Consider the following 11,470-nt stretch of genomic DNA (forward strand, 5'->3'; position numbering starts at 1 on the left):
GAGCCCAGGGCCGTGCATTAGATCAGCTAAACCAACCAACTGCACCCTCATTCCAGGCAGGGGGACCCCCAGACACGGGAAGAAATTTCCATGCTGGGCAGCCAATAAACGTGCCCATTGATACGGGCCCCTTTCCGCGCGTCCAGGGGTTTCCCTCAGACACTGTCTTCAGAGGGAGGACTGACTCACGGTACCTGTGGCCAAATTTCTTTCCCTGAAGAGTTAAACCAAGCCTCAACCACACCCAGCAAGCACAGTGCCTGCTTTGCACACCCACATACATTAAGTTTTTAAGAAAAAACTAATAGGCAAAATATGATTGATACTACATCATTGCTTAATTCTCTCTCTTTCCTTTTTTGTTTTTGGTTTGTGTTCTTTCGGTTTTGGCGGGGGAGGGGTTCCTATGTTTATTAGTTGTACTCAGCAGAAGTCTGATACTTGACTTAGGACATGTTTTATTATTTGTTTTGATGACTGACTTCTCATTATTTTCCTTTCTGTAGCCTGTGCTAAAATTAGCTGGCATTTGCTGAAAAGAGAGATGTTTTAGGATTAGATTCAGCTGTGTGTAACAGGAAACAACCAAAGAGGCCTAAACTAGATAGAAGTTTCTTTCTCTGCCACATAAAAGAGGGCTAGAGAAGGGCAGTCCAGAGCTGGCTTTGGACCTGCTCCACGAATCCTCCCTGATCACCTCCCACCACCCCCTGAAGGGGCCTCCTCCTCACTGTCCAAGGTGGCAGCTGGAGTGCCAGCCATCATGCCCAGGAACAGGACAGAGGGCTGGAAGAAGAGGGAATAGCTGCTGCCTTTGCCCCACATCTGTTTGCATCTTCTTGGCCAAAATTCAGACATGTGGCCTCCCCAAGGGAAGCTGGACAATCAGGCCAGCTAAGAATCAGGACCTCACTACTCAGGACTAAGGGAAGAACGGCTATCGAGAGGAAGGCTACCATCTCTTCCACAGACAAGGATAAAAATCACACTTAAGGCAATCCGTTCATGGAAGAACAATCACTACATTTATGACGATGACAGCACGTTTACTGAACAGTTACCAACTGTGGGCCCTGTGCTAGGCACCCGATGCCCAGCCCTCACACAGGCCTCTGAAGGACAGACCACGACCACACTTGTTCTACAGAGGAGCAAACCGAGGCACAGAGAGGCTAGGTGACTTGTCCGAGGGTCACCCAGCTAACAGGTGGCACAACTTGGATCTGAATGCAGGCAGCTGGCTCCAGATCCCCCAGGACACGCACCTACGAAGAGACAACTCTCACCAGCACTTACAGAACCGGGGCCAGCGGGGCGCACCCAAGGGGCCGCGGACTCAGGAGTGAGGAGGGGGCCCGGGGCCAGAGCTGCTCTCTCACTCTGAGCCTCTGCACATCTCATCCACTCTACAAACGCTCGTCCCCGACACGCGTGACGTGTGCGATGAACTGTCTGGTGCCTGTGTTTGCGGCTCCGTGGGCAGCCAGCACACGGCAGCTGCTCCGAAGACACCTGACCTGTGAGCGGATGCAGGCTCCACGCGGGGTCGAGACGCAGCCCCTGCCCTCCGGCGCTCAAGGCCAAGTAAGGAGACGGCAGGCGGCCCCGCGGGGAACAGAGCCGGCTCAGGCGGGGCCTCCATGCGACGAGCCTGGTGTGGCCGGGCTGTACTTTGTGAGTCACGAGCAGTCAGGGGTAAGGCCCTCGACGTAGGCCTCAGCCACACTTCACATTCCTCTCAACTCCAAGGTGAGAAGTGTAGGCTCAGCCCTGAGGCCACAGGGGGGCTCGAAGCAGGGGGTGGCAGAGCGGCCCCCAGGGGAGACTGTCCTGGCAGCCTATGCCGAGGACTCTGCCAGACTGGGGCAGGGAAAGGGTGGCTGGAGGCTGAGGGGGCCGGACAGGAGGAGGTGGTCTTTCAGGGCTGAGGAAACTGGCTGAGAGGGGCCGAGGGGAGACTGAGGTGGGATGGGAGCCGAGTGAAGGCATTTGGAAGAAGGGGCTGTGGCACGGGGAAGAAAAACAAAGGAGGCCTCTGGGGGAGGGGGAAGGAGGGGGCCTGAGGGGTGCTGGAAGGGGCCCTGGCTCAGGCTGGCGGAGAGCACTTGGATGCCTGCAGGCTGTGCTCACGGCTCAGCAATGTCCCGGGCCTGCCAGGATAGTCTGGCCGCTGCCCCTGCCCCCCAGCCCCAGCCCCGGGTCCCACATCAGGAGCTCTGGAGCTGCCCCCCACCCCACCTTCCGCTCCCCTAGAATAGGCCTCCCCTCCCCAGAACCCAGACATACCCCCCCAACCTCAGCCTTTCCCTAGCGACGACGGCTAATGAAACCCAGGCCAGGGAAGGAGAGGGAGAAAATAAACAGACGTGGGCAGGGGGGCCGTCGGGACGCAGGGCAGGGGCTGGGGGTGCCGGGCGGGGGGAGTCCCGGGCCGGTCTGAGCCCTGGGGCGTGGACTTCCGCCCACTTTGCCCCGCAGGCCTAATGAGGCCCAGGTGGTCCCTTGGCCGGGGCCCACCTCCCGGCGCCACTGACAGTGTAAGTGGATGCTGGTTCCCTGCCGGGGGAGGGGGAGAGGGGGCTCTGCAGCCACAGGGGCGGGGCCAGAGCGGCTGGCCGGGGGCCCAGCACATAACTCTGGGCCGGCGCAGTCTGGGGCGCAGTCTGGGGCAGCAGACACCCAGCCGCTCGGAGCCCAGCTGGCAGCATGAAGGTACCGGGCCGGGGCGGGGGCCTCAGGGCCACAGGGGACTGAGCCCACCCTGCAGACAGGGCCCTCGCCAGGCGGGGGGCTGTGAAGGGACGGGGCGCTCACGAGCCTGCCCCAGGGGAGGTGTGGAGGCAGAGGCGCAGACCAGGGGCTCCTGGCAGGGCTGGTTCGTCTGAGGGGCAAATGCAGAGGGGCTCTGGGGCTGGGCGGGTGACCCTGTTCTCCTGTTGCCAGGCCCTTCTGGCTCTGCCGCTGCTGCTGCTTCTCTGCACTGGCCCCTGCGTCTCCCAGGTCTTGGGGATCCGGGGAGATGGTAAGCTGCCGCACTCCCACGGCCCACAGGCTGGGCGAGGGGGCTGTCCCGAGCATCGCAGCTGGGAGTCGGGCCCCAGGGCTGAGCCTGTAAGAAGGGGCAGGTGGGCCAGACGGTACGCGCCCCCAGGTCGGGGAGGGAGGTGAAGGGGGGGCCGGGGGGGCGGAGGTGGCTGGCGTGCCTCAGGCCCCTTCTCCTCACCCCGCCCCCAGCTCTGGAGAGGTCGTGCCTACAGCAGCCCCTGGACTGCGACGACATCTACGCCCAGGGCTACCAGGAGGACGGCGTGTACCTCATCTACCCCTCGGGCCCCAGCGTGCCTGTGCCCGTCTTCTGTGACATGACCACCGAGGGTGGAAAGTGGACGGTGAGTGGAGGGGGGGGCGCGGAGGCCAAGCCGCGCGGCTGTGAGCCTGTGACTTCGTCTCTAAAGCAGGGACGATACCGCACAGTTTGTGAGCCTCTGCCACCACAGACTCCTAGATGCTTAAGGTAGGTTAGTGCCTGCAATCCTCACAATAAACCTGGGAGCAAGGTTACAAATGAGGAACCAAAACCCAGAGAGGTGCAGTAACTTGCCCAAAGTCACACAGCTGGCGCCAGACTCAAGCCCAGGCGTCTCAATTCTAGAACGCCCCCTTCACCTCTTCCTGCTCTCGGTGCCGGCACGCGCCTCATCTCGGCCCCCGGCTCGGTCCTCTCACGAGCCGCCTCAGCCTCACAGGGTCCGTGCCCGGGTGAGGCCCCAGCCCCCGGCCCCTCGAGCGTCCAGGCCCATCCTCTCTGCTCCAGGTTTTCCAGAAGAGATTCAACGGCTCAGTGAGCTTCTTCCGGGGCTGGAACGACTACAAGCTGGGCTTTGGCCGCGCCGATGGGGAGTACTGGCTGGGTAAGGTGGGGCCCGGCAGGCTGGGCGCCCCCAGAGCCAGGTCCCCGCTGACCGGCACGCCCCCCGCCCCCTCCCAGGGCTGCAGAACCTGCACCTCCTGACACTGAAGCAGAAGTATGAGCTGCGGGTGGACCTGGAGGACTTCGAGAACAACACGGCCTTCGCCAAGTACGCCGACTTCTCTATCTCGCCCCACGCGGTCAGCGCCGAGGAGGACGGCTACAGCCTCCACGTGGCGGGCTTCGAGGACGGCGGGGCAGGTACCCGCTCCCGCCAGCCGCGGAGGGGCCGGGGGGAGGCCGGGCTGCCCCCGCGCCCAGGCGGCCCCGCGAGCTGCGGACGCACAGCTACCCCGCGTCTGGCTCGGAAGAGGCCCCGTCCCCAGGCTGCCCCTCCCCTCCGCCAGGCGACTCCCTGTCCTACCACAGCGGTCAGAAGTTCTCCACCTTCGACCGGGACCAGGACCTCTTCGTGCAGAACTGCGCGGCCCTCTCGTCGGGCGCCTTCTGGTTCCGCAGCTGCCACTTCGCCAACCTCAACGGCTTCTACCTCGGCGGCTCCCACCTCTCCTACGCCAACGGCATCAACTGGGCCCAGTGGAAGGGCTTCTACTACTCCCTCAAGCGCACCGAGATGAAGATCCGCCGGGCCTGAGGCGCCGGCCCGCCTCGAGACCCCGCCCCCCGCCCTGCCGCCCCGCCCCCCTCAGCGCCCGCCTCTCCCGGGGGCCCTGTGGCTCCAGCCCAACCGCTCCCCTCACACCCTCGACGCCCACCTCTCAGCCGGGCCTGCGCTCCCCTCCACCGGCTACACGTCGGCGGCCTCCCAGACCTCCGGGAAGGCACCGCCACCCGGCCTGGACTCGGACCCCGTCCGGAAGGCTGCGGGCCGGTGTCCCACCTTAGCCGGCTTCCCGACTGCGGCCTCCGCCAGGGCCCCGCGCCGGGAGCCCGGCGGCGCAGTCCGACCCACTCGCGGCACACGCCAGGCCACCCGCGTGTGGCCGCCACCGCCACGCCCTAGCAGTCCCGCCAGCCAGCAGAGAAGCTCCCGTCCTTCACCTCCCTCCCAGCGGCGAGCACCACGGGCCCCAACCCCGTCTCAGGCTCACGCTCAGCTTCCCCCGCCCGCCCGTCCCAGGCACCCGAAGCTCGACACCCAAACCGTATCTCACCCCGGCTACCGCAAGCCACACTAGAACAGCCGCAGCCAAGGTAGGCACAGATTGTGAGGTCCCCCCACCCGCCCCGGGGGTGTGTCTGACCATGCGAGGTGGCAGAGGGCAACCTCTGTGGGGCCGGGAGCAAGTGGGGAGTGGAGGTCTTAATAAACCTCAGGACCTGAATGAACTGGCCTTGGCTGTTGTGCACGCAGATGCGTTAGCTTGGCCCCCAAGCGCTGGTTCCCCGACTGATGGCACCCTGCCCTCAACTCCAGAAACACGCCCTGGAGACAGGCACTAAAGGGAACCTTATATTTCACAGGCTTCGTTTCGATGGCAAAAAAAATTGTGTCATAATAATAATGTAATAATAATAATAATAAAAATACAATACTGAAAATTATCGCTTGGGGGGGGTAGGGGTCGCCCCTCCTGCCGTGGCTCGTGCTGGCTCAGGTGGCCGCTTAAGGCCGCAGGGTGGGTCTGAGATGAACCTGCAGAATAACCCGAGCTGAGCTTCCGCTGTCAGGCCCGGGGCTCCAGCCCTCGGGAACGGTCCTGCGGATCTTGGAGCTGGGTCTGCCCCTGGCAGCAAGGCACAGCCTGTGGGCCTCAGGGCTCCTGGAGGTCAGGCAGGTCAGCCAGCAGCATGGGGGAGCCCATCTGGATCTCACGCTGCAGGGACTCGATGTCGGCAGGGTTTATGCCGTGGCCCTCGAGCCAGTCGGCGAGCAGGGAGGCTGAGAGCGAGGCTGAGTCGGCCTGGCTGAGGGCGGCAAGGGGGAGAGTGGGGTGAGGGGCTCCTCCTGTGCTGGGAGCCCCTAGCCACAGCTCATTTTGGAGTCCCGGCCCAGCTCTTACCCGTCCTGTGGCCCGTCAGCCACGCCCATGTCGAAAGACTGGTTTAGGAATTCCTCCAGGTCAAAGCCAACGCCATAGCCCGCTCCACTGCCCTTTGGGGTGCCGGAGAACACGGGGGGCAAGGGGTCCTCCACCTGCAGGGGATGATGGCAGCTTACAACGCGGGAACCACCCAGAGCCAACTGAGGTCTGCAGGGCACCCCACCCTGACACTGCCCTCACGTGGGCCTGGACACCTGTGGTGACACGGCCCTCGCGTGGGCCTGGACACCAGCCTCAACAAACACCGAGTGCGGGCTGGGGTCTCCAACGGCCGGCTCGTCAGCGCTACGCTCCTTCTGCGAGCGAGCAGGCAGGCTAGGAGAGCTCGAGCCCCGTCTACCGCTCCGCTCCATGGGACCAGGACACACCACAGCCTCTCCTACCCCCAACGACCTCCCAGGCCCGCCTCCCCTGGGCTCAGATTCAGGCATCCCCACGGCCGGGCCTCTCCCCTCACCTGCGACTTGGACAGCTGCTGGGTCACCAGAGTGACGTCGGGTGATTCGGAGGTGGAGGGCTGAGGGGCCCCCCCGGGGTCTGGAGGGGGTGGGCCAGAGGGGAAGTAAGGCAGAACGCTCAGGGCACTGGGGCCAGGCAGCCCAGGGGGTGGCCCCAGCGACTGGGGGGCCAGGAGGCCAGAGGAGGCGGCGGTCTGGGGTGCAGCAGGCGCAGGCCCAGCAGGCGGGCAGGCAGGCTGCGGCGGGGGTCCCGCGGGCTGGGCTGCAGGGCCCGCCGGCGGGCTGCGGGGCCGGGCTGCGGGGGGCGTGGGCGCGGGGACCGGGGGCCGGGCCATGCGAGTCCAGCGCTCCAGCAGGCTGCGGTCGTTGTCGCTGAGCACCAGCCCGGCCAGGGGGTCGGCGGAGGGGCCCCCGGAGGCCCCGGCCCCCCGCTCCTTGCGCTCCCGCTCCTGCCGCCGCTTCTCCCGCTCCTTGGCTCGCTCCTGCCGTCGCCGCCGCTTCTCCTCCCGCTCCCGCTGGCGCTCCTGGGCTGTCACCGGCTTCCGAGGCTCGGGAGCCTCCAGGGGGGCGCTGGGGCCATCTGCGGAGAAGACGGGAGGGTGAAGGTAAGAGCCTGTCCAGGCCTGGGGCCCCTCTGCCTCTTTCTCCCCAGCCAGCCGCGGCCTCTGCCAGGCACCTCGGAGCCGGCTCCGCAAGGACTTGAGCAGGGCGGCCTTGAGGGCAGCCTTGGTGTTGTCTGAGATGGCTCCCTCCCTCTTTGGAGGGGCTGGTTCACTGGCCGGCGGGGGCGGCTGCAAGGTCAGATCGATGGTGTCGGGCGCAGGGCCAGGGCATGGCAGTGGGGCCGGCGGAGGGGACTCCATGGCACAGTCCCCGCTGGGAGCCCAGGGACTGGGCATCTCAACATCGGGGCAGCCGGGCTCACTGGCCACAGGCTGTAGGGAAGGCTGGAAGCGGATCTGCTGGCGGATGCCCTCGCGCCGTGCGTGGAAGTCTTCGATCTCGGCCACGATGGCCTCCTTAATGCGTTCCCGTGTGAGGGCTTCGCGGTCAAAGGCAAAGTCAAAGGGCGGGGCGCAGTCAGGCTCATCATCGGGGTCGTGGTACTTGGCCAGGAAGGGGTGGCGAAGGGCGGCAGCTGCTGAGATGCGGGCACTGGGCTCAAAACGCAGCATGCGCCCCAGCAGGGAGAGGGCCTGGCGGTCGGCACCCGGGTACACCGTCTCCCAGGGCACAGGCTGGCGTGGCGGCAGGCTCTGGATGTAGGCCCGCACCCGCTCAGCCCCCACGGCCTGAATCACGGCCGGCGACGGGGTACCCAGCACCATCATGATCAGCTGCAGCTGGTGCACATAGTTTTTGCCTGGGAAGAGCTGGCGGCGGGCCAGCATCTCCCCAAAGATGCAGCCCACGGACCACAGGTCAATAGCCTGCGTGTACTCGTGCAGCGAGAGCATGAGTTCGGGGGCACGGTACCAGCGCGTGGCCACGTACTCGGTCATGAAGTACTGGTGCTCGGCGGGCGAGGTGCACAAGCCTCGGGCCATGCCAAAGTCCCCGATCTTGAGCTCACAGTTCTCATTCACCAGCAGGTTGGAGGGCTTGAGGTCGCGGTGGATGACCTGAGCCGAGTGCATGTACTTGAGGCCCCGCAGCAGCTGGTACAGGAAGTAGCGCACGTGCTCCAGCGTCAACGGCTGCGAGGAGTGGATGATCTGGTGCAGGTCACTCTCCATCAGGTCCAGAACCACATAGCTGAGGGGCAGGGGAGACAGGCAAGGGCTGTCTTGCCCACCCTCCAGCCCCATCCTCACCACGCCCTCCCGCTCCAGACAGGTCATGGCCTTACTCTCAGACCCTGTAGGGGCCACCCACAGGTTATGAAAATTCTAGATTCTCTACAACTTGTCCATTAACTTAAGTGAAGTGAAATCGCTTTTCTCTCCAGATCTAGTTTCACCATCAGAGCAAAGGTCGGGTTGGACTAAACCAGGCTGGCCAACGTGTTTAGTTCGGGAGCCCTCTCCATCGTTTGGTAGTGGCTGCTTGAAAAACTATGATGAAAACTGTAAAGCCTTCTCCATTTTTTGTAGGACAGTGTTCTGTGATTGACTAGTGATGTCTGCTATGGGAATAGAAAGGTACAGATACAGAATGAACGTCCTACGTTTGCCACGCTACATACCGAGGTCCTATAAAACTGTTACTTCTGCACTTTCCTAGAGGAATCACATGTATCCCTGGCAAAGCCCTAAGGGAGCACTGATCCTGGAATCGCAGGAATTTTCCCAGCCTGCCCTCCATTAGGTTCAGCTACCCTTCTAGAACTTCAGCAATATGGCCCCAGCCTTCAGAAAAGGTCCCTGCTCGGTCTCCCTCTTCCATCCCCACTCCTTACACAGATTTGAACTCGCCATAGGGCACAGTGGGCCTCAGGATGTCCTTGATGGCAATGATGTTGTCGTGCTTGAAGTGTTTGAGGATCTTCAGCTCCCTGAGGGTCCGCTTGGCATTGGTCACCACGTCAAAAGCATTAGGGATCTTCTTAATGGCCACCTGCTGGCCTGGAGAACAGGGGAAAAGCAGATGCCACAAGGTACCTTGGTTAGCTGCAGAGTAGCAAAAGGCCCCTTTCAATACCTCCCTTTGCGGATGCAAGTGACAACAGCTACCACTTACAGAGCACCTACTTTGTGCCAGGCTCTGTGCTAAGCATAGTACATACGTTATCAGATTTCCCCGTCACCTCCTTCCTGAGGCAGGTACTCGTAGCTCAAAGTTACAGATGCGGAGGCCTGGGCTCAGCAGCTTGCTGGGCGTTGCACAGCTAGTTAGTGGTAGACTCTAGACTCTCACACCTGTGCTCACTCTACCTCCCTACACTCTGCATCTCAGACCTCATCCATCCCACCACCAACCCCGAGCACCAGTCTCTGGCTCCAGAACACACTCTGGAGAACCTCCATTCGGGTCTAACCCGGACTGTCACCTAAGGAGGAAGTAGGCTGATGTGCTGGCAAAGCCACCAAAGTTTCAGAGACCCGAGCCCAATACAGAGGCCGGCCCCCAGAGGCACCCAACCCACGCTTGCTGACTTGACCCAGAATTCACATCCCAGCGGCCCCGCTGGCTGCTTGGGACGGGGCGGGTCTCAGCCCCCGGGAACCGGTTTCCACACGTGCGAGCAAGGCCGGGCGGGTCGCTCACCGGTGAGGCGGCGGCGCGCGGAGGACACCACCCCGTAGGCCCCGTTGCCGATGGTCTCGATGATCTCGTACTCGTCCCCCACGTCAAAGGTCACGTCGAAGGAGCGCGCCTTCAGCAGGGCCAGGTTCTTGGCCGCCACGGAGGCGGCGGGGCCGGTGGGTTCCGCCTTCCCCGGCCCGGGGGGCTCTCCGGAGCCGTCCTCGCCGTCGTCCTCCTTCAGGGGCTCAGCCATGGCGTCTGCGTGGGGACGCGGGCGAGGAGGGGCCCGGCCCCGGACTCAGGGGGCCCCCCGGAGCCTCCAGGCCCGCAGGCCGAGCGGCGCACGCAGCCCGCGTCCCGCACCCGCGGGAGCCCGGAGCTCAGGCCCGCGCGGGACGCGGGGTCGGCGGTGGGGGAGGCGCAGCGAGGCGCGGTCCAGGAAGAAAGCGAGGGGCGGGGCGTTCGCGCTCCTCGGTCCGCACTCGGCGGATGGCGCCTCACCCCGACGCCTCCCAGGACCTCGGAGGTCCCGGCTCCCCGGTTCCCCGGCGTCGCCGGCTTTCAGTCCCCGGGTCGGGGTTGGGGGTGGGACCCGAAGACCCGCTCGCTCACTGGGTCGGGCAGCCGCCACCACCACCACCACCACCTCAGCAGCGCGCTGTCTCCCGCCCCGCCCCCCAAGACCACGCCTCCGCAGGCTCTGGCCAATCCCTGGACGGTCTCCGCGGAGGTGCCCACCCCTTCCACTTGCTGCGTCCAATCCGCGCCCACCGGCCAAGGAAGCCGCGCCTCCACCCGCGCCCGCGCCGCTGTCCAGTCCCCCGGCGGGAGCCGCCCAACCCGCGCTCGGCTTTCGCAGGGTCTCTGCGGCCTGGTGCCCTCCTCGGACGCATGCGCGCTGGCAGCCCCGGGCGCCGCGAGACTGGAAAGCACCGCCCCTGCGCGCGCGCATCCACTCCGATCCGCCAGGTCTGTTGCTACTGGTCCCGGGAGATTGGAGGGTTGAGGTGACTAGATGTTACCTTGGCGGCCGCATCACGCAGTCCCCCTCCTTCAGCCCCCTCTTCCCTTATCAGCCCCTATCGCCCCGGGGATTGCGCCCCCCATTTTCCCGATGGGCCCCGGGAGCCCGGCGCTGGGAAAGCGTCATCCCAGGTAGACGGTGATCCGTCACATCCAACCACAGAGATCCCGGTCCTCCGGGTTATAGAGCGTCGGCCCGAAGCCAGCCTCCACTGATTTCCGTTGGCTGGTCCTCTTCTCTCAGCTTCCGGCGTCGCCGGGCCTCGGCTCGCAGTTTCCCGGTCTCGGGCGTGACGCCTCCGTGGGGCGGATCCGTCCAGCGACTCCCGCGCCTTGCCTGCGGGGCAGCGGGCGGGGCCGCGGGGTCAGCTACGCCCGCTCGCTGGAGGCCGCGTGTCCACCAGTGTCGGGGGAGGAAGGGGCCGGGGTCGGGGAGGCCAGGAGTTAGGCCTGAGCGCCTCGGCGAGGGTCCATCCCTTCCGTCCCAACTGGTGGCCGAAGAGTAGATCCAGACCAGAAAGGAATTTTGTTTACATTCCCCACTGTTGTGGTTGTTCATTTTTTACTAAAACATACATAAAGTTCCACATAAGTGTATCAATCAGTTTTCACAAACCTAACACCTCAGTGTATAGAATTCAAATGGAGAAAACCAGAAAAACAGAACGTTGCCAGCCCTTCAGAAGCCCCTTCTGTTTTCTTGTGGTGACAGTTTCTTTCTGTTAACTCTTCCATACTTTGTGGGGTTTTTTGCACTGAATTTTAAGAGGTTCACTAGGATCCATACATTAAGATGGAAAAGTAGAGACTGCGTTCTTAAAAACACG

The 11,470-nt window shown here is 63.8% G+C and overlaps 2 protein-coding genes across 2 annotated transcripts; one reads left to right on the top strand and one right to left on the bottom strand.

The window, feature by feature from the left end:
• The first annotated feature begins 2,625 nt into the window (after positions 1-2,625).
• MFAP4 (microfibril associated protein 4) lies at positions 2,626-5,256 on the top strand. The gene is made up of 6 exons (XM_068530372.1): positions 2,626-2,712; positions 2,944-3,022; positions 3,235-3,389; positions 3,815-3,911; positions 3,989-4,171; positions 4,318-5,256. Exons 1-6 carry the CDS (start codon positions 2,707-2,709, stop codon positions 4,563-4,565), a joined length of 768 nt encoding a protein of 255 aa, XP_068386473.1. The 5' UTR covers positions 2,626-2,706; the 3' UTR covers positions 4,566-5,256.
• Positions 5,257-5,419: 163 nt separating this feature from the next.
• Positions 5,420-10,273, bottom strand: MAPK7 (mitogen-activated protein kinase 7). Its single transcript, XM_068530371.1, has 6 exons — positions 9,642-10,273; positions 8,833-8,998; positions 7,111-8,189; positions 6,434-7,014; positions 5,935-6,068; positions 5,420-5,839 (listed from the first exon to the last, which is right to left on the bottom strand). The coding sequence occupies exons 1-6, from the start codon at positions 9,871-9,873 to the stop codon at positions 5,686-5,688; spliced, it is 2,346 nt and encodes a 781-aa protein (XP_068386472.1). The 5' UTR covers positions 9,874-10,273; the 3' UTR covers positions 5,420-5,685.
• Between the last annotated feature and the right edge of the window lie 1,197 nt (positions 10,274-11,470).

This window comes from Eschrichtius robustus, chromosome 20 (assembly GCF_028021215.1).
Source record: "Eschrichtius robustus isolate mEscRob2 chromosome 20, mEscRob2.pri, whole genome shotgun sequence".
Classification (NCBI taxonomy): Eukaryota; Metazoa; Chordata; class Mammalia; order Artiodactyla; family Eschrichtiidae; genus Eschrichtius; species Eschrichtius robustus.

Coding starts and splice junctions, on each gene's coding strand:
- MFAP4 (XM_068530372.1), top strand. Junction 3,023..3,234: donor CTTGGGGATCCGGGGAGATG/GTAAGCTGCCGC, acceptor CCCCGCCCCCAG/CTCTGGAGAGGTCGTGCCTA. Junction 3,912..3,988: donor CGATGGGGAGTACTGGCTGG/GTAAGGTGGGGC, acceptor GCCCCCTCCCAG/GGCTGCAGAACCTGCACCTC.
- MAPK7 (XM_068530371.1), bottom strand. CDS start 9,873: ATGGCTGAGCCCCTGAAGGAGGACGACGGCGAGGACGGCTCCGGAGAG. Junction 7,015..7,110: donor CTTGCGGAGCCGGCTCCGAG/GTGCCTGGCAGA, acceptor TCTTCTCCGCAG/ATGGCCCCAGCGCCCCCCTG. Junction 6,069..6,433: donor AGCAGCTGTCCAAGTCGCAG/GTGAGGGGAGAG, acceptor CATCCCCTGCAG/GTGGAGGACCCCTTGCCCCC.